Source organism: Limulus polyphemus, unplaced genomic scaffold, assembly GCF_000517525.1.
Source record: "Limulus polyphemus unplaced genomic scaffold, Limulus_polyphemus-2.1.2 Scaffold267, whole genome shotgun sequence".
Taxonomy (NCBI): domain Eukaryota; kingdom Metazoa; phylum Arthropoda; class Merostomata; order Xiphosura; family Limulidae; genus Limulus; species Limulus polyphemus.
In genome coordinates, this window is record NW_013665877.1 from 144,201 (window position 1) to 167,788 (window position 23,588).

The following is a 23,588-nucleotide window of genomic DNA, read 5'->3' on the forward strand; positions in this document are numbered from 1 at the left end:
ACTTCGTACTCTACTTAGGAGTTATCTAACTCATTGAGTACCTAACATTGCACTTTGTACTCTACTTAGGAGTTATCTAACTCATTGAGTACCGAACATTACACTTCGTACTCTACTTAGGAGTTACTAACTCATTGAGTACCGAACATTGCACTTCGTACTCTACTTAGGAGTTACTAACTCATTGGGTACCGAACATTGAATTTCGTACTCTACTCAGGAGTTACTAACTCATTGAGTACCTAACATTGCACTTCGTACTCTACTCAGGAGTTACTAACTCATTGAGTACCTAACATTGTACTTCGTACTCTACTTAGGAGTTATCTAACTCATTGAGTACCGAACATTGCACTTCGTCCTCTACTTAGGAGTTTGTTTGTTTGTTTTTTAATTATGCACAAAGCTACACAAGGGCTATCTGTGCTCTGCCCACCACGGGTATCGAAACCCGATTTCTAGCGTTGTAAGTCCGCAGACATACCGCTGTGCCACTGGGGGGGGGGCAACTTAGGAGTTATCTAACTCATTAAATATCTTTTTACAAAATACAAGTGATTCTGTTTTTCTCCAACGTATCTATAGGAAGATCTCACAATGTTTGCAAATTTCACAAGTGCCAAAAATTACGCTGGGAGAGGGATGTAGGTGTATGGTTTTCAAAAATTCTCTAAAGGATAATACTTTGCTGTAAATAAATAGCTTTCAAAAGTATTAATTAGCAGTAACTTCATCAGATTTTGTGGACTTGATAATATCTTTTAAAAAAATTATTGTTAACTACTGATCAAAGAAAGCTACTAACATAGATTAGAACTAATAATATACATTTAGTAATGTGTATATCTAATTAAATATAATGTTTAAGTTATATTACTTATAATGATTACAATGAATTATTTCATCAGACGATATTTTGCCATCTTATGTGTACGTTTTCAAAGGGAGGTGGGGTTTCACGAAAAGACATACGTTTTATACGCCCGTGAAAATTGTAAAAATTGTGAACCACCCCTAAAACGCGTCATTTTTTATTCATTTATTCAGTTTCAACAATACTCAATCTCCACGATATTTAGTCTCCGATGAGTTAGCGGTAAGTTTAAGGACCTAAAATCCAGGGTTCGATACGATTATACATGTAACATTATTTTGAGTAAATCAGTATTTCAACTTAAGTAAAGTTTCCAAGTATTAAACATGTTACATGATATTCTAACAAATTTTTGTGAAATAAATTCTGATTGGAGCATGTCACGTTTCTTTGTATTTAATCGCAAAGATACACAGTGAACTATACGTTCATCACCAGGGGCCAATCGGAGCTTGACTAGAGAGTGTGATTAATAACACAAAGAACAGTGATTTAGAAGTGAATTATTATTTTAGTTTGTTTTTTTCTAAGAGAGTGACCTTCTTCACAGTACATCAGTCGAACTGATCCACATTCCGAATGAGTTCCTAAATTTATGAACGCAAAACGATATACATGATAAAAATTCGAAAGTTAGTTTGCCGAAATACAAGGTGTACGAAGCTATGTGAAAAATATGTTTACTTGTGTTTCAGAGACATAAAGAGTCTTGATTATCTTCTAATGAGGTGCTTTGTAGTTGCCAGTTGTGCAATTTACAATGATGGACAAGCGTAGGGTATGGACAATGTGTGCTCTAATGCTTTACACAATCAGATATAAGCACTAACGAGTTTATTAACACAATTTTCGGACACCGTGTGTAATCTTCTGGAAGTACAAGAATATACACAGTATGTTTGTATTGTTGTTTAGCACAAAGATACAAAATGGACAATCTGTACTGTGACTACCAGGGATATTGAAACCTGATTTTTAGCGTTATAAGCCCTTTGACCTATTGTTGAGCTACCGGGGGAGGGCGTAAAAATTATAAAGTCAATTTACTTAAATTTTAAGTACACAGCAAATAACTGACAAGGACATGTTATTGAATTTCAATGTTTAGATTTCGAGTAATGTTATGGTAAGATAAAGCAAGTTCAAAGTGTCTGTGAATAAAGCACGTTCTTTGTTTTAGAGGGGATCATATATGAACGTTTTATGAATCAGTTTTAAAAGCGAATAATCGTTTGTGTGCAGTTTATTCTACGGATATGTGAAAGGTCTGCCGATTTTTAACACTTTGGATTAAAAATTAGGATTAGACTCAATAGTATCGTTGCCAGACCAACTACATTGCGTGTTAGAAAGCTCAAAAAGGAAAACAAAATCGAATAATTTTCATACGCATTTGTGCAAACCTGCCTTGAAATCAAATCAAGTGGTATTTGAAATCAATAACTCGTCCCCTCTAAAACAAAGAAAGTGCTTTATTCACAGGCACTTTGAAGTTGTTTTATCTCACCTTAACATTATTTGAAATCAAAGACAAAATATCACATTATAATGAATCGTATTAGTTCAACAATAGTAGAAAAATATCACATTATAATGAATCGTATTAGTTCAACAATAGTAGAAAAATATCACATTTTAATGAATCGTTTTAGTTCAACAATAGTAGAAAAATATCACATTATAATGAATCGTTTTAGTTCTTCTTCAAAAGTAGAAAAATATCACATTATAATGAATCGTTTTAGTTCTTCAACCACAGTAGATAAATATCACATTATAATGAGTCGTTTTAGTTCAACAATAGTAGAAGAATATCACATTATAATGAATCGTATTAGTTCTTCAACCACAGTAGATAAATATCACATTATAATGAGTCGTTTTAGTTCTTCAACCACAGTAGGTAAATAATGCATCTACTTTTGAAGAAGAACTAATACGATTCATTATAATGTGATATTTTTCTACTTTTGAAGAAGAACGAAAACGATTCAATACACTATATTAATTTTCAGTTATTGCTAAAGAACTAAACTGAATAACACATTTTCTAGAATCAATAAGCATACAAACCTGACCAAAAAATATTTCTGAAATAAAGAAACGGACCAAGTGTGGCCCAATTGTTAGCGCGCCGGATTGTAAGTCCAGGAATTTATAGTTCAAGTCCTCTTATCGCACTTTGAAGCCGTGGGTACATTATAAAGGTGGCTGTAAAATCCTACTTTTTGACTAGAGCAGCCCGTGAGTTGGAAGTTGGTGTTCCGAATTACAGATACCTTCTCAGTAGTACATAAGTGCTCCCCAGTGGCATAGCGGTGTGTCTGCGGACTTACAACGCTAGAATCCGGGTTTCGATACCCGTGTTGGGCAGAGAACAGATAGCCCATTGTGTAGCTTTGTGTTTAATTACAAACTAACCAACAAAACAACTAGTGCATAAGTTCCAAATTAAGGATGGCTAGCGCAGGTAGCTGTCGTTTAGATTTGTGCGAATATATGAAACAAACAGACAGACTGAAATACAGTTTTAATTTGATTTACAAACAATAAAGTAATAAAGATGGAAATTGTATCCTCTGTCTTACGTAGGTTTGGCTAAGAATACTGAATCGTTTAAATTACAAATGTGCTTATTGAAAATACTGTGTGAGTAACCAGAATGTTCATCTGTTTGAAATTCATGAGTGATACACAAACCGACCATTATATCACGTTTCATTTAAACTTATTTTTTTCATCTAAATAATGACATTACAGATAAATTTGGTTTGGTTGTTGTCAAGCACAAAGCTACACAATGGAATTTCTGCTCTCTGTCCACCACGGGTATCGAAACCCGATTTTTAGCGTCGTAAGCCTGGGATTTTTTACTGCTGAGCTACTAGTAAGACTACAGTAAAACAACAGGAAAAAAAAGTTGATCAATGAAGAAGCAGTAAAATCCTTTCAAGTTATATGTCGGTATTTATAGAGCAGGAGACATAGTATCTGTTATTGGATGGTCAACATTAGAAAGCAATGCTGCCTGGTACGCTCGTGGTTCAAGATGAAGAGCACCGCTAATGGATAATCTTGTTTCAAAATTCACGCATGCTAAGCCGATGAGATCAAAAATAGTTCTAAGTCGTGAACTTTATGTGATAGTAGAAGTGTTTTCCAGAATAAAATAATTCAATGTCTGTTAGACATCATTAAGTCGTTTAATGCAGTTGAAGTTCTACAGATTAACTGCAGTGATATATTCATTGAAAGTTCTATCTCCGGGGACTCAACTGTAAATCTGGGGGCTTATAACGCTAAAAATCAGACTTCGATACCCATGGAGGGCACAACACAGATCATTGTGTAGCTTTGTGCTACAAACAAACTTTTTGCTTTCATATGTATTTAAAAAATACACAGTTGCCAATGGATGTACTCCAGATAACTCTATAAGTGTTGAAAAGAAGTCTAGCTAAGGTGACCATGCGTTATAACATCTGTTAATTAGCAAAGATTTTATCAATGGATGAACCCCAGATAACTCTATAGGTGTTGAAAAGAAGTCTAGCTAAGGTGACCACGCGTTATAACACCTGTTAATTAGCAAAGTTTTTATCAATGGATGAACCCCAGATAACTCTAAGTGTTAGAAAAGAAGTCTAGCCAAGATGATCGTGTGTTATAACACCTGTTAATTAGCAAAGTTTTTATCACTGAAACTTACTCAAAAACCGTTCAGATTTAGTGCGTTAATTGTTATTGGTGTTATTAAAGTGAATCAATTGTTATTGAAAGGTGTTTGTTATCGGAGTAAATTAAATAATAACTTCATAATGTTTTCCTGTTTTTTCGTGTCAGAGTATATTTTTATTTATTTTTTATGTTACAGGCTATGGGAACATCGCAGCTAAGACTAACTGGGGAAAGGTGGTCACCATCCTGTATGCTATCATAGGAATTCCTTTAATGTTCTTGTACCTAACAAATATAGGTGACCTACTCGCCAAGTCCTTTAAATACCTTTACCGTAGACTGTGTGGGTGTAAACCGGAGGATGGGCGTCGGCGTCGTCACCACGCAGAACATTACCGTGTTCACCACATTGTGCTACAAGAAAATGCTCCCAATTCTCACGGCTCTCTCGACCCAACTCTACCAAGCAAGTTCGCCACGCCGCAACCCACAGCAGAAGAAGTCAAGATGGAGACCATTCCAGATGACCTATCAGAAGAAGGGGATTATGGGAAACCGAGAGCCAATGTCCCCATAACTCTCTGTTTAGCCTTGATCACTGGGTACATATGTGGAGGAGCTTTTCTTTTTTCGCTCTGGGAAGGTTGGAACTACCTAGATGGCGCTTATTTTTGTTTTGTTACTCTCAGTACCATTGGATTTGGAGACCTAGTGCCTGGTGACACGGTCGTCTCGGACACTACTGGGTCACAGGAAAAGCTGGTAATTTGTTCGCTCTACGTGCTTGGGGGCATGGCCTTGATTGCCATGTGTTTCAACCTCGTCCAGGAAGAGGTCATCTTCAAAATGAGGAACCTTGGGAAGAGGCTAGGCATCGTAAACGATTCCGATGATTCTGACGACTGAGCTTATGGCAAAATGACGTAAAGTTAGCTTCAGCTTCGAGCTAATATATCACGTTTTAGATAAAGGAATAACATAGGGTGGGAGTAATTTGTAATCATGGCCAGATGAAGATATGTTCAAAGTAAAAATTAATCTGCTTTCTTTAGCATGTAGGCTAGGATTGTTCTAGTTCATTTTAAATAGAGACCACACGAACTGTTCTACTGGCAAATAAATAAATAAATAAATAACAGTTTTTAGCATTTATCCAGTTCTAGATAATATAAATGCACTACGTCACTGGAACTCGTGGAGTTAGAATAAGACACTAGTTATTGACTGGTCTGAAATAATACTGTGTTAGCATTGAAGTCACCAGTAGCCAAACCAGCTTTATAATACAGTAAACAATCAACAGAAACATAGCCAGTGATCAACTGATTTACATAGATACACGTATATATATATATAGTTAAAATTACTAGTGTTAGTATTATGCAGAGACGAGCTGAGGAAGGCGGTATCAGAGGTATATAAAACTGTCGAGCGTTCCAGGAGACTACTAGGATGTGCCTTAATGATTTATCTTAATTCTTTGATGGGTCCATTTCATCACCATGTATCAAACTATTTAGTTCTTGAGCACTATTCATTGTTGTTGAACTTATATACTGCTCTTTCACTGTTTATTGTGCATGTGTATAGAAGATAGTATCACTAAAATTACGCGATGTTGCACAGCGGATACATCTTTTGTTTTTGGAGCTCAATATTGATCATGTGATGTGTTGCCTGTTTTGATTGTACATTAATGAATTTATCGAAGAAGAAGAAGAAGAAATGGGGAACCCCGATCCATGCTGTAAAAGCTTTCAATTATTTTAATTAAAACTAAAATTGCAACATCCTCAAATGCTCGTGAAAGAAACTGGATTAGGATTTCATCAACCGGATATGACTTTCCCCTTTATTTGTTATTGTTCTTTTGAGGGAGGGGGATATTTTATGTACGTGTGTACCACTTCATGCTTCGAAAGTGACTTGAATGTGACAAAATAATATTGTTCTTAGCCAGAGATCGTGAAGACAGAAGAATCCAATTAATATAGACCAGAAAATGATGTCAAGTGTTCTAGATAATATATATGAGATCAATGTCTTTTAAACCAGTTTTCTGTATAGTGTATTAAATAAATTATTCAGTCTGTATACTGTGATTATTGTTTGGGCAAGTCTTTAGCATATATTATTAATAACCAGGGTTTTGAAGGTCTGATCTCATGGTAAAATAGCAATAGGTGGATTAATTATCAGTATTTTGGTTGGAAAACAAAACAAGATTTATCAGAGCAACAACACAGATAATGCAAGCGTGGAATATATTCACGTCCATGTGTTTAATTGTAAAATACCTGTTTTTTTGTGGTTTTTTTTTTTTTCACTGAAGCAAGATTCTATATACTTCGTTGTAGTCAGTAATATAACTATATTGAAACTTCAGCAAGTGATTGAAGGTCATTTCTTAATTATTATTATATAGCTTGACTGAAACTTTATAGCCACGGGCGCAGGCAGGAAAGGAAATGGGTTTTAGGAACTAGATACACGCTTAGAAGGAACAGTGGGACGATAGGTATAAAAAGACAAATAGAAAAGATAGGAGATTCTTATTTTATATTCTAGCTTGTCAATATCGGTATTTTAAGTTCCTAATTCGTATAAAACTATAAACTTTGTATTTGGACATCACACACATCTAATCTGAACCAATGCTGCATTCAACATACCACGTGAGAAACACAAATATTTAGGTGTGTTCTTATAATATTTACTTTGAAATTAAGAAATTAACTAATGTATAATACTAAAATTTGAATTATAGTTTACAGTTTGATACCAAACTTATTGATATAAATTCATGAAATAGTAGTTCAAAAAAATTTTGAACGTAAGTCAACAAACGCGATGACATGGCCTTTTGACAACATCTTCAGTGGTACTAAACTTAACCAATGGGGGGGGGGGGGATGCAAACTGAGAACTAGGTACACGGTGGCAGAACTCAGAGAGGTATTATTGGATATGTTTTGGAACTATACCTTGCAATTTTAAACTTTTTTCTGGGGTGAGGGTGGGGGTTAATGTCCATAACGTAGATAAGAGACACTGGACAAGTTCTTAATTGTCTAATAACATTAGTAGACTCGCGCCCGCAGCTTGAAAAACAACAATAATGAAAATTAAAAGATTGTGTATGTATTTATAAGTATAAAAGAAAATAATAACGTACCAACTACATAACATTCTACAAGAATGGCTGTCGATATTACACAAATATCATCTAGTAGTACTTTTAGCTGCTAAGAGATGTCACTACATGAATATTTGTCACTGTCACAATCAAAGTGACCACTGTAATATAATTAAGAAATCAAAACAAAGATTGAATTTTCCAGTCATTATTTTTATTACTTACATTTATGAAAAGTAATATAATATTCAGACTCTATAAGTGCAATATCATTTTCTTTCTTTTTCGCAAAACACTCAATAAACTGAGCATTATCGGAAAGTAAACCGTCTTCTTTTCGCGAAATTCGGACATGAATTTATTTATAATAATAAAAAATAAAATTATTCTATTTTGTTAACTTTTCATTGTGGCGTTGTTAATACTCAGAAGTTTATCTATAGTTTCGCTGACTGAAGACTGTCCAATAAACATCTACTAAATCGAATTTGGTGTATTTTCGGTGCAATTTGCACAGAACAAGAATTTGAATTCTCCTTTTCTAAAGGATAAAACAAAATATGATGCGATCAACAATGTCCTTGCTGGCGTGTAGAGATGAATTTTGAGTTTGGGAAGATAACAATTTAAGCGTTATTGATTCCATTATTTGGGAATGGGCGAGAAAAGAGTGACGTAGTTAACTCAATTATCAATTTCTAATGCAACAAAGGCAGTCTTAAAATTAATTATAGTGTTTTGACCTTTACATGAAAAAAAAAAATCCGAAACTGGTTGCGGATATCAGATCCGGAGAGATCTGGAAGAAATTAAGCACTAACTAAAATATTTTCACTTTCTAGGAAACTCCAACGATTTTGAACTGTTTGGTAATAGGATTAAAATAGGAATTTTCTAGTTTTGGTTAAATGCAACCAATTTATCGATTCCTCAACGTTCAGAGTCTCAACAATATGACTGATCGTACAGATATAGAGACAGCGATCATTACGCACTGTTACAATCTGAAAGTAATGTTCAGAGTCTCAACAATATGACTGATCATACATTGTAACAGTGCGTAATGATTGCTGTCTCTATATCTTTGAAAATAATGTCAGGGCTTTGATGTAACGTCTATGAAATTAATATCAGATAATTTTTGCAACTAGAATTTTGCACAAATTACGACGAAAAGCCCCCCCCCCATTCCACCCTTCTTATACAGATTTATTTATTTTTTTGAGAAATGCAACCAGAGCCAATGAATTGAAAAATATTGACTTACAACGCTAGAAACTGGGTTTCGATACCCGTGGCGGGCAGAGCACAGATAGCCCATTGTGTAGCTTTGTGCTTCATTACAAACAAACAAACTACTCTCCACCTATAGGCTTGGCTTGGTGGTTAGGGCGCTCGACTCGCAATCTGCGGGTAGCGGGTTCGAATCCCATCATCAAACATACTCGCTCTTATAGTAGTGGGGGCTAACAAAATAAGGGTAGGTGGTGTTGACTAGCAGCTCTCCCTCTAGTCTATCGTATCAAAATTAGGAACGGTTAACATAGATAGGCCCCGAATAGCTTTGCGCGAAATTAAAACAAACAAACAAAGAAACTTATAGGTTTACTGTAAAAGTAGAATCAGCTCATCTAATAAAAGCTTTATTTACTTTCTATAGCATTAACCTATAAGATACTTCTATCTATGTTTGAACCTATAAGATACTTCTATCTATGTTTGATGTTTTTCTCACATTTGAAAATATTGTTCAAAAACTAGTCAGTGTTTTATTGTAAATAAAAGTCTTCCAATGGCTCAGGGGTAAGTCTGAAGGCTTATAACGCAATAATCTGGGTTTCGATACCCGTGGTGAATATAGCACGCCTATTGTGTAGCTTTGTGCTTAATAACAACAACAAATAATGTTTTGATATATAATATTTTCGTCATTCGCTTTAAAAGTAGGAGAAGACTAATATCATATTTTCCAGTCAAAATATGAATGCAACTTTAAGACATTTATATGCTTATACTGTACAGAGAGAGATGGTAATAAGTACCAAAATGCTTGTTTGCTTCAGAATGTCGCGCAAACTTACCCAAGGGCTATAGATGTCCTTAATTTTCAACTGATTGACTAGAGAGAAAGTAACTAGCCAACATTACCCACCGCCGAATCGCGGGTTACTATAATTGAATAACGAGATTTGACTGTCACTCTTATAAGGCACCCACAATCCTAGAGGTGCGAGGCTAGATTTTGCGACAACCGAAAGCTGACCACGAAACCCCTGACTCACAGTCCGGCATGCTAACCGCTAAGCTACTTCCAATATTCAATATTGAAATGAAACTACAAGGTCGCATTTTAAGATATATTGATGATTTAAATAGACAACGACTTACAATTTATTGTCTGTATGAAGGAAGAAAATAGATTCAATCTTCTTTTTTTTTCAGCCCGGCATGGCCAGGTGGTTAGGGCGCTCGACTAGCAATCTGCGGGTTCGAATCCCCGTCACACCAAACATGCTCGCCCTTTCAGCCGTGGGGGCGTTATAATGTGACGGTCAATTCCACTATTCGTTGGTAAAAGAGTAGCCCAAGAGTTGGCGGTGGGTGGTGATGACTAGCTGCTAGATTAGGGACGGCTAGCGCAGATAGCCCTCGTGTAGCTTTGCGCGAAATTCATAACAAACAAACTTCTTTCAACATAAACAACTATTTTAAGAATATAAAGTATGTAAACGATTGTTTGTTTGAAGTTAAGTATAAAGATACACAATAGGCCATCTGTGCTCTGCCCACCACGGGTATCGAAACCCGGTTTCTAGCGTTGTATAAATCAATTCTTGCAAACAATTAAAATAATACGTTTCATATAATTAACACTGTGTAAATCTGCGGGCTTATAACGTTAAAAATCGAGTTTCGATACCCGTGATGGGCACGGCACAAATAGCCCATTGTGTAGCTATGTGCGCTACAAGTAAATAAATACACACACAAAAATGGCATCTTTTCCGTTTGGTGCCCACCAACAGATCGTTTTGAAAACAACACCAATAATGCAATAAAATAATTAATAATAAAACATTATATAATATTTATTTAGCGAATTCTGCGATATTAATATGTTGTTGAATGAATCTTCATCTTTGTTGCTATTTTTCCAAAGATAAGATAAGATAAGATTTGACGATGAGTTCCACATTGACGCTTATTTCTTCGCTTTAAACTGTGCCACTGTGTTTAACATAGACAGAATTCACTAAGTAAATATGTTATAATGTTTAATTATTTTATTTTATTGCGCTACTGGTGTTATTTTCAAAAACGACCTCTTGGAGGGCACCAAACGGAAAAGACCCAAAGAATGAATAATTTTTCAATGCTTCCAGGGGGGTGGGAATGTCACTAGTTTTTCCCTGCACTCTGAAGGCGGTATTACTGTTACAGCTTAATTCTGCCATAGAAAATAAAAAAAGAAACTCCACTTGCTGGATTTCTTTCTGATCACAGAAACGAACTATTTTATAATCTATTATCTCCTGGGAAAGAGTAACAGCGACTAACGAACCTCTAATCTCTCTGCTCGACTAAGCGTAAAATACGATTGTTAATCCTTGCAACACGATAAAACCGCCTTGACAGGCATGGTAGCAACAGAATTTGTTCTAACACTGCATGTTGTTGAGTTCAGCGACAAAATGGGAAGCTTGCCAGAACAAAAGCTACATAATCCTATTAGTTGGAAGTTCGGGTATAATGGATGGTCGAATCACGGCCATTAAAATTTTAATGGTCGGATCCATTACGTAAATCAAAAGAAATGGATAACTTATTGTCTCACGAAAGTTTGTCATCAGAACGATCAGCTCGACTAAAGCAGTTTAACCTCGTGATAAACGCCTCTTCTGACAAATGTTTCTTAGATTAACCCATTACTGTGTACCGAAACGTTTACACTTGTATTCATCTACTTACTCAAAACCAGAAAAATATTTTGAATTTTCGTAGTCTTAAAATAATTTTTGCTTCACAATACAATTTTTATTACCCACTCAAAGTGACTCAGCGGTAAGTCTGTAGGCTTATAACGCTAAAATCCAGGTTTCGATACCCGTGATGGACATGGCAAAGATAGCTCGTTGTGTAGCTTTGGGCTTAATAACAAGCAAAGAAACAAAAAAAGTAATTTTTAAAATATTCTCTATAATTTCCAATATGCGGGACAAATCTAGTTGATCTTTTGGTGACGAAATTTCAAGAAAGCGTACATATTTACGCCACCAGATCCTTCCACGTTTTTTTTTTTAAGATATGTTTGTTGATTTCTTATACCCTGGCATCCAAAGAGAGTTTGAATAAATAAACTTTAGTTTTATGGAAAAAGAAAGATGGCAGTGACCGATGAGGAAGTAAACGTGTTTTTATCACTTGAAATCTTACCAATCAAGCAGAGCTCTTCGTCAAGGATGTGGCACCAACTCATGTTTATCGGAGTTATACTGGTACAGTTGATGTGTAAGTCAGTGGATGGTGACTTAAGTCAAACGTGATTACCGGTGTTTATCTGCTAGTAAACTATGACTGTTCGCACGACAAATAAAATATATCGAGGAGAAAAAAAAAGAATAAAGTATAAAAGTATTAAGATTTTAAACGTAACAAGTAAAAACAAAAAAAAAATGTAAAACTAAAAAATAAAAACTTTTTTTTTTCTTTTACAGAAAAATATCATGTTGAAAAATACTAGTTCAAGCAAACATGGTAATGAATTTAGGCTGTTTGTTCAACATGTGGACTGACTTTGCTATAGACTTTTCCTGCCGTTTTTCTTAATTTCGAGACAAGAATTTAAACAATCTAGTAATCTCAGTAAACGAAGCTCCTCAGTGGCACAGCGGAATGTCTGCGGACTTACAACGCAAGAAACCGGGTTTCGATACCCGTGGTGGGCAGAGCACTTTGTGCTTAATTACAAACAAACAATAAACGAAAATGTGGAGCTTACAGTGTCCGCGGAAGTTGTGGTAGAACTTGCGTTGGAAACAGAAAAGGACTTTCCAGCCACAGACGTAAAAAACAACAAAAAAAAAAACATGTTGAAACAAAAACAACAAGGCTAAAAATCCGCCATAGATGAACTCTCTTACAATACAGGTTCGCTCGGTTGAAGCCCCCAGTGGCTCAGCGGTATGTCTGAGGGATTACGATGCTAAAAATCGGGTTTCGATACCCGTGGTGGGCAGAGCACAGATAGTCCATTGTGTAGTTTTGTGATTAACTATAACCAAGACAACAGAATAACTGAACTTGACCCTCACTCTTATAACGCACCCACGACCCTAAAGTGCAGATCGTGATGTTTTATTTTATATGTTTCTCTTTTGTGTTTGTGTGTGTGTGTGGTAACCCGTCGATCCACAGTCCCACTGAGCCACGCTTAGCTCTTGGTAATAGTTGGTTGTCTTGGTGGGCGGAGCAAAGATAGCCTATTATGTAGTTTTGTGCTTAACAACTATCAAAACACACCATTCATTTGAATGGGACAAATAACACGATTTTACATAACGCACAGTATCGAAAACATAGACAAAATATAAGGATCTCAAAATAAAACTTAATAATTCTAAAGTAAAAAGAGACCAGGATCTAGAAACTTAAAGTATCTGGAACAACATACCACAGAGACTTACATATATATAGACAGCTTGGCAGTAAGTCTTTAAAAAAAACAACAACAACAAAAAAAGCTAAACGTGGCAGGAATTTTGTTTGAAGGAAGAGAAAAAAACGTGTTCGTTGTTCGCTGTTCCCAACAGGGGTGTTCAGAAACAATTGTTCCCCTTCAACCCCACGCGGGGGAAAGTTTTACCAAATGTGAATATCTTTGATGATGGTTTGAGCATCAATGACAAAATTTTGGCCCATTTATACTCTTCAGACATATACAGTTCATAGAAGATTTAACGTCAGTACAGCTTAGTCTGCTACATACGTTACTGACGTTAAATATAGAGCCTATTCTGCCACACATGTCATTATATTTAATGTCAGTACAGCCTATTCTGCCACACATGTCACTATTTTTAACGTCAGTACAGCCTATTCTGCCACACATGTCCCTAAATTATTAACCTGTGGAATCAGCAAATTAACAATAAAATATAACAAAAAGTTCAACAGAATGTCTCACGATTTACGCTTTTTATTTCGAACACATCTTCTACATATATATATATTATTTTAGTGCGTATCACAAATAAAACACACATATACATGACATGTGCCAAAAAATATGTTCCGTAGACATTATTTAGTGTCATTTAGGTATTTGACGTAATTTCGATAAGACTATCAACATCCGTGACAAACTAGTCAGTTAAGGAAGCTTTCATAACCTTATCACTAGATAGAGAAGCAAGTTCGTGTCACCAAAGTGACTTAATCACATTCCTGCGGGTTGTTCCTGTCCACCTAGGACGTATATCTCTAACACATGCACAGGAAATGCGATTGAACAATATAAGCCTGCGTTTGATCTCGGTTGCTATAGCAACTCGTCTTTAGAGAGATGGGAACGTCTAACTACAGAAGGTATTTTGTCCGTTTCTTAATAAAGCACATGAATTACGAGGGTGGTAATAAACTTAGTAAAGAAACAGGATAGTTTGAGCGTGAAATATCATCATTACATCGTCGTTCATTCCTCCATTGAAAAGATTAGTATTATCTCTGTCCTACCATGCCTTTTGAGTTCTGGCACTTTTAAACCATGATTAGGAGAGCAGAAGAGGTAAATTGCTAATGCTAAAGGACTTCCATATCCGCTCTCATAAAAAATAAATTTTAACAAAATACAGGAAAAGGTCACAGGTAAGTTTACTATTTAAACGATTCCCAATAAAGTGAAAACAATAAAAAATAATCAGACACAACAATTACAACATAAGAAAAAAGCTGCTTCCGTATACAGACACGGAAAAATTGGAGTGAGAACAACAGGTGTTTTGGGCCTAGGATCCTCTGGGTCTACTTACGTCACTGAATGTTCTATAAGATATTTTTGCGTACTGTTTTCTTATGTTGGTATAAGCTTTTAAGACTAGATGTGAGAATTCTGCTAATCCTGGGAAGATTGTTACGTCGGAAATTGTTTTCTTATGTTACATTTCAGAAATCTCATAAGAATTTACGACGACATTTTGGAAACCTAACCAGGCCTTATTATTATTATTTTTTTCTTTTTAAGCACAAGGTTACTACACAATTGACTATCTGTGCTGTGCCTACCACGGTTTTTAGAGTTTTATGCCTTCAGACTTACCACGGGGACGCTGGAGAGCAGACCCCATGAAGACTTTTTGAAAAAGAGCCTGGCATAACCTGGTGGTTAGGACATTTGATTCGCGATCTGCGGGTCGAGAGTTCGAATCCCGTCACCGAGAATGCCCGCCCTTTCCGCTGTGGGGGCACTACAACGTGACAGTGAATCCAATTTTTTATTTGTAAAAGAGTATTCCAAGGATGGGCGATGGGTGGTTTTGACTAGCTGCCTTCCATCTATTCTATCACCCCTTAATTAGACTGCTAGCGCAGATATCCCTCTAGTAGCTATGCGCTAAATTCAACAAACAAATGTTTTGTTAAGCTAACAAAGATTTGCGATTTAGAAAATTTAAACCTTTCAACTTTTTTCTATGAACCCTTGACTTAATGGTTACCGTATCGGTCTGGAAATTCGAGGGTCTCAGAATCTTGAGGTGGTGATAACTAACACACACTTCGCACTTTCAGTTGTTTGTGCGCGTTATAAGAGTGATTGTCAATATCGCTATTTGGTTGTCTTCCCCGTGGCCTACAGTTCAAAGTTATGGAGAGTGATGTCTGATCCATAAAGGTCTCAGACACAGCCGTTTAGCCTACTGTGTGCATAATATTTTTAGAAATTTATGGAGAGTGATGTCTGATCCATAAAGGTCTCAGACACAGCCGTTTAGCCTACTGTGTGCATAATCTTTTTAGAAATTTATGGAGAGTGATGTCTGATCCATAAAGGTCTCAGACCCAGCCGTTTAGCCTACTGTGTGCATAATCTTTCTAGATTAGCAAAATGGCGATTAGTTTATATCCAAATCCTGGTATGTTTTAATAAATAATTTTTCAGCTATATTCCCTTAATTGTTTCTAAATACCTACCAGTTAGTTAGGTAGATATGATATAAGGGGTTCTGCTGTATATTTGTGGGTGAATTTGTTAGTGATGACCCTAAAACCTCGCAGACTGGATTGAGGAACCTGAGGATGACGTTGTAAAGTCGAAACATGTAGAGTCGTCAACTTTTTGAAGGCCATAGATAGGCCTAAATAAAATGTTTTTAATTGTGTACCAGTTTAACGTTGAATATTATTTATGATTTTAACTTTATACACAAGTGCCAAAATACTATAATTGTTATGAATATTGCTAACAAGTGTTTGGCATCGTAGCTGATACCCAGGGATTTGAAGGGAATTAGAATGTGGAGCTCTGGACTTTACAGGAGTAATTTAGATATTTATTATTACAATATTTTACAGATTTACCTAAAGCGACTACCTGAGTTTTGATGCACAAGACGTTGCATCAGTAAGTACGTTTATTAACTCTGTAATTACCGATGTACTACTACAGCCTCTTAAACACAGTTTTCCAAACTATTAATACACTAAATTATGCATGACTTTGTTGGGATTTCCTAATGGCATACGATCACGCAAACAACAACAACAAAAACTATTAATATTACAATTAATCCCATTAAGTACTGCTGAGACACTCCCATGTAGTTTTTACAGAAAATTGACAGTTTCACACATTTTTTAATTGTTACACTGGGTGTTGTAACAGGTAAAAATATGAAGTTAATGAAAACGGTTTAATATTGAGGATCCTACCGATAATGAACGGTAATAATAAAAACATCCGCCGTGAGAAGGCTAATGGCAACTTGAATTCATTTGGGCGCAAGAAATGAATTGTTTAGATGTGTTTGAAGTGGTTTTAGAAGAATTTCGAATAAATTATGCTTCCACTTTATATTGGCTCAGTCATGCCGAATTCCCGAGTAACCGTGAATTGTTTATTTGGTTTATTTTGGTTTGTTGTAATTATTTTTCTTTAGTATTTGAAATAAATCACTTTACTGCAAAGCTTTTTCTGCTAAGATGACATTTTGAGAATTTTTTTTGTAACTAATCAATACACATACAATACTATTACAGTTAAGTATCTGAAGATATGTACTAGCTATGACAAAAACCAGTAAATGTATTGTTTGTTTGTTTTAAATTTCGCGCAAAGCTACACGAGGGCTATCTGCGCTAGCCGTCCCTAATTTAGCAGTGTAAGACTAGAGGGAAGGCAGCTAGTCATCACCACCCACCGCCAACTCTTGGGCTACTCTTTTACCAACGAATAGTGGGATTGACTGTCACATTATAACGCCTCCCCGGCTGAAAGGGCGAACATGTTTGGTGTGACGGGGATTCGAACCCGCGACCCTCAGATTGCGAGTCGAACGACCTAACCACCTGGCCATGCCGGGCCTACAGTGAATGGAAAGATATAAAATGAACAATACTGAAATGTACTGAATAGAACCAGTTTGTGTAGTAGTTTAATTATAGGATATGGCCAGGGAATGTCACCTCAAGAAGAGTTCCAGACGATGAAGATAAACGCGGGATTTTGATGCTGTTGAGCTAGATCGAACGAATGAAATGATGTCTGTCAAATAATTCACACAAATTACTGCGAAATTACACATCAAAGACGAAATTCTGCGAACTAAGTATATCATACACATTATTAAGAAAGAATTATTAATAATAATTATTATTTAAAGGATTAAAGAACACTTGTTTGTAAATTAAGCACAAAGCTACACAATGGACTATCTGTGCTCTGCCCACCACGGGTATCGAAACCCGGATTCTAGCGTTGTAAGTTCGCTGTGCCACTGGTGGGGGCAAAGAACACTTATTAAGTCAGTTGATCGTATAAAGGATTACAAGTTACTCTACTTCAGTAAAATGCGATCTCAAATTCTTCCTGATGACCCGTTATCCAAAATAAACAGAGACAATTATAAAATCCCATGTAATTCGGTAAATTAAGTGAACACTGAAAACAAGTTCAAAGAAACAAGTAAGATATAAGAAAAAAATCATATCTCTTTCATAATGCGATCGCAGTAGGTTGTTTTGCATATTAATTACAACTCACCATTTCAAGCTAACGCAGTAAGTCAATTATACATTTATTCAAAAATTTAAAAGAAAGTAATATTGAAAATGCAACGTTCAAGTTATGCGCTGTTCTCTGTAGGACTAATTGACGAATTTCGGATCTAATGCGATTAGATCTTCTTGTTTTGGCTTTTCTCTGTCTAATTATAAGTACGTGGATGTTTAATGCACGATGATACTACAATGCTATTAGATTAAGTCGAATTACAAGTGTACAGGGATATAAGCCACCGTACAAATCACAATTACTTTTAAGTATAAATGTTCTTAAAACCATTACAGTTTTAATTAAACTAATGGTATTAGTTCAGAGTACGAGGGTAAAAGAAAAAGAAGAATCGAAAAGCTTGAAGATGGCTGGCTATGTTGAAAACAAGGTCGAATGTTAGCAAAAGTTGTACGAAATAAGCATATATAGTGTTAGTTTCTTTGGTTGTATATCATACGCTCTTTCTTTTTATATCAGTCTTTCTTTTTATTGACAATATTTTTTTCCATGTCCAGCCAAATTCTATCTGATGGCTGTGCATCTTGTCAATTGTGTTGGCGCATCTTTAGTTGTAAGCAAAGTGCGGAACCTAGCAACAGGTAAGAATCCAGAAACACAAAGGTCAGGGACGAAAGCCCTTTGGGTATCTCAGGAAAGGCACACAACATAATCTAAAAAGCTCACCGTCTGGAAAAACGAGACAAGTCACGTATATATAAGTTTCTTCCACGACATATTCGTTCAACATCACATACCTCAAGAAGTGAAGAATGAAACTAGTATCCATGCTATTCCATACGAAGACATAACTGCTTAAGTCGTTGGACGAAGCACCTATTGATTTCTGTGTAATCGGACTGTTGAAACGAGAAATCATCATTCTCGTGCACAGGTGGTTAGGGACCTCGACTCGCAATCTGCGGGTCGCGGGTTCGAATCCCCCGTCACACCAAGCATGCTCGTCCTTTCAGCCGTGGGGGCGTTATAATGTGACGGTCAATCCCACAAATCTTTGGTAAAAGAGTAGCCCAAGAGTTGGCGGTGGGTGGTGATCACTAGCTGCCTTCCCTCTAGTCTTACACTGCTAAATTAGGGATGGCTAGCGCAGATAGCCATCGTGTAGCTTTGCGCGAAAATTCAAAACAAACAAACACAAACATTGAGTGGAATATGGTACCAACCAGAAAGGAGTAGTGTGCTTTTGACATGATAGCCTTACGACGAACTTTTGCAATAGAAAATACGATCCAGGACTCTAGCGATACGATACAAGTATCGTATCGCGAAGCCGTGATACGACTGTATATCGATACATCGTCCAATACGATTTATGTATCTTCACGAAATTTGGCAAGCTTTCAGTAAACATTATGTCTTTTGTATAGAAAAAATCAGAATTTCTAATAAAGCATTTTTAAATAAAAATTAATGATTCAATAAAGGAAGATGAGTATTGAGTACTACGTGTTGTCTTCGTTTTTTTATATCTCAAATATTACATGCAAAGTAACATAACAAATTAACAATAACAAAATAGATAGACGTATATTAACTTTTTTTATTTTACTTCTCTTGCCAGCTGCCATTTAGTTGATCAAACCTGAGAATTTGAAAAAGCACTGTAGGGTGTGAAGTACTTAAATAAGACAATGTTAGTAATTTAGATAATAAATTACAGACAAGACTGTCAAACTTTGTAACAAACCGTTGGTAAAACTTCTGTATCTAGATATGTATCGTATCGACTTCTATGATGAGATACGCACTCCTACTTACAACGATGGAGGTACGACTTGTTGCAGGTCTCTCTCAAGATGGTTCTTGTGGTCCAAGTTGATCCATATTCCAATGTAAATAAGTACAAGCGGTATTTCAATCTTGAAAATCCTCGTTCTGATCACATTTGAATGATCTCAGTGTATTAATATTTTGCGTGTGAAATGGCTATCACAAATCCTTCCCAAACGCGATAAATTTTCATTGGCATCACACTACTTACGCAACGCTAAACAGTGTCAAAATGTAGTTCCGAAACATTCCTTTCCAGCACGACATTATTATTGACTGTGGTTTTCACGCGAATTGCTGATTTCCATATTCCAAGTAGTTTTAGTGTAACATCCTCAAGCCTGTATAACATGACATAAATTGTATAAAATAAAACTTTCTTTACTGCCTTATAAAACCGTGACACCAAAAGATTATACACACACACAGTTGGGTTTAGTCTTAGTAGAATATAAATGTACAGGTTATGAAGCAAGTTTTCAAGAAAAATAATGTCGTATTAAAAAAGGACAGAGCTTTATCTTATAACAAACATTTCAGAGCAGCTGAAAATCACCCCAATAAACACGGTTTCATGTTAATTATCCTTTAAATACGGGCCTTTTTCTGTTAATTGTTACAGTCATACGGACTGAACATCTGAAGAGTCATTATCGTAGAGTCAGTAGACTCTACATGTAAGTATGGCTAAGGTGCTGAATAATACAAATATGTACGCTAAAATATCAACAAAGACAGAGAGTTTTACTTTAAAAGATAATTGCCACTCACTATAGTTTGTTTCTCTACCCCAAAACAAGGAAAGAAACCGTCACTAAGATACCAAATCAGAAAGTGATCAACCCACCAAATTGTTCATCTCTCTTCTTCTTGTTTCATCCGAATATAACTCTATAACTACTTTATAACTAAAGTCATTTAAGCCTAAGTCCACTCCATGTGTTTTTGGGCAGTGCACGATTTCATCTTTTAGTCGTAATAACTAGTAATAATTTAAAAAATCATAATTCTCTTGTAAACGATGTTATCATTACCCTTGTAGTTAGCTTTTTCATAAACGTCTGGTGTTCTTTTACAAAGCTTACGTACAGAGTGAAAGAGGAATTACCAACCAATAATGAATGAACATTAGATGACTGTAACATGTAGAATACTCAATGCTTTGTACACTATACAATCGGTTTCTTTACGAAGCCAACCCCTATATTATGTATCAATTGAAGGAGGGAAAAAAATCAATACACATAATATTAAATTTTATTACACACATATATAGAATACACTAACTTTCAGTAAAGAGAATAAATGTCACAAAAGAAGTAATATAAAAACATTTTGTAAATATAAAATGATGTAGGGATGGCAGTGCCAAGAAGAATGCAAACAAGAATATAAGGATGGTACAGCTATACATAGATCATCACTACATGATATTCAATATTAATATTTAATGTTACACTGTAAAATGAATACTTGACTTTAATATTACTGCAGTTGGACGATATATATTCCTGACTTTTGATGTGCAATTTTTTTTATCATAATATCATAGTCATGTCAGGGTAGATATCAATGTTGTGTAACTAAGATCCTAGGATTACGTACAAAAAAAACAAAGGTGAGTCAAAACATGTCTTGCTTATTACAGACTCTTACTACGAGGTCGGTCAATTTGACCAACCTCGTAACCATTTTGTACTCGTACATTTTACAGTGTAACATTAAATTTGATATTGAAAGTCATGTACGGATGATTTATGTATAGCTGTATCATCACTATATTCTTGTTTGTATTATTTTTGGCACTGCTATTCCTACATCATTTTATATTTACAAAATTGTTTTTTATTAATTGTTGATAATGTTAAACAACCTCAAAGCAAAAATGTTATTGTAGCTTTGCATATTTTCAAAATTATTGAAGGACGTATCAACACAGAAAAATATGTTCTTAATACTTTTTCTAAACTTAAGCGTGGCCTGGTAGTTAGCATATCGGGCTGGGGATTCGAGAGTGTCGGTTCGAGATGTCACAGCTACCATACATGCTTCGTACACACAATTGTAGGGACTGAGTGCGGTTAGGTGGTTAGCGTGTTAAATTGTGAAACCAAGGTCCCATAGTTACCGCCAGAAAAAAGTTATAAAGGAACGTTTTAAATATGTTGTTCTTTTTCCAATTCAAATTAACATTAATACTGTGGTTTTTGTGTATGTCCAGTTTTAAACATTTCATTTATTGAGTACTGCTTTATTTTCTTCATATTTTTACTTATGTTTTGTTGTGGCTGTCTTCCTATTTGTTTATTTTTATCATACTAAAAGGATGAAAAAAAAAGTTAGTTATTCATCATTCATAGTTGTACTTGGTTGGATGAAAACAAATAATTCCAACGTTAGGCTTTCACTATTGTTTTATAACACAGTTCATGCATTTTGAATGACGTAGTGAGTTATATCTGTTTCAGCACGTGCATTGAATATAATTATTCAAACTAACTAGTTTGTATATAAGCGTATTTTGAATGAGTGTGAGCTTGCACATCAACCCAGACCTTCCATATTGTAATGCTAATTTTTTGGATTATTTGAACTATACTGTTTTTTTGGAAAAATAGGCTTTTTTTCTTCCTAAATGGTAAAATCTCTACAGTTTACACGAATAATTCTAATTTATCTATAGTGGAGAGTAATTTGTTTGTTTGAAGTTCCGATTGTGTGCATGATTAGAAGAAGATAATATCTGCTATATATATATATATATATGCTGAAAAATAAATTTATCATGACTTGTGAAGTATGTTTATAATGGATAATTAGTGTAAAAGTGATGTTTGAAAGAGTATTAAAAAACTATCAGTTGTTCTTCTTTTCCGGTGGTCCTCCCTCGGTGGATGAGCGATACGTTTACCAACTTACAATGTTGAATTCCGGGGTTCGACTCCTTGCAGTGAACAAAGGGTAAATAGCCCATTATGTAGCTTTGTACTAAAAATAACAAGAATAACAACAGTTCTTTCCAGTGAAGTCTATCACGCCCGCTGCAGTGGAAGAGTGTAAAAACATTGAAGTCTATCAAGGCCATTGCAGTGGAAGAGTGTAAAAACATTGAAGTCTATCAAAGCCATTGCAGTGGAAGAGTGTAAAAACATTGAAGTCTATCAAAGCCATTGCAGTGGAAGAGTGTAAAAACATTGAAATCTGTTAAGAGCATTGCAGTGGAAGAGTGTAAAAACATTGAAGTCTGTTAAGGGCATTGCAGTGGAAGAGTGTAAAAACATTGAAGTCTATCAAGGCCATTGCAGTGGAAGAGTGTAAAACATTGAGGTCTATCAAGGCCATTGCAGTGGAAGAGTGTAAAACATTGAGGTCTATCAAGGCCATTGCAGTGGAAGAGTGTAAAACATTGAGGTCTATCAAGGCCATTGCAGTGGAAGAGTGTAAGAAGTTGAGGTCGTAGCAAGAAATCGCAAATACTTCTTATGGAGAAACACGATATAGTAACACATGAGAACTTTGCAAGGATCATTACTTTAGTATGAACCGGGTAAACGTATCAAAACAGCATGACTTCAGTAAAGCTTAACAAATTTTACGACATAAGTTACGCTTTATATTAGCAGCAAACGACATAACTTTCATTGTTCAAAGGATTAGTGCCCATGGTTGGCATTAAAATAGACAAAGTTTCTATTCTCTCTGTTTATTACTGCTTTATTGGTCGACTCATTAAACCAGCTTTTTTTGCGTTCACAGCCATTATATAACTTTAAAGGTAGAGTTTCCATCCTCTTATATATATATATATATATATATATTAAACATTAATAGCTTGGATTTAATGT

The 23,588-nt window shown here is 35.4% G+C and overlaps 1 protein-coding gene across 1 annotated transcript in view; it reads left to right on the top strand.

Moving 5' to 3' along the window:
* LOC106456877 (TWiK family of potassium channels protein 7-like) overlaps nucleotides 1–6,628 on the top strand; it is a 40,551-nt gene extending 33,923 nt beyond the window's left edge. Inside the window, exon 2 of the mRNA XM_013916246.2 lies at nucleotides 4,749–6,628. Coding sequence (XP_013771700.1) covers nucleotides 4,749–5,458 — 710 coding nt within the window. The 3' untranslated portion in view covers nucleotides 5,459–6,628. The remainder of the gene's footprint in view (nucleotides 1–4,748) is intronic.
* Nucleotides 6,629–23,588: the final 16,960 nt, after the last annotated feature.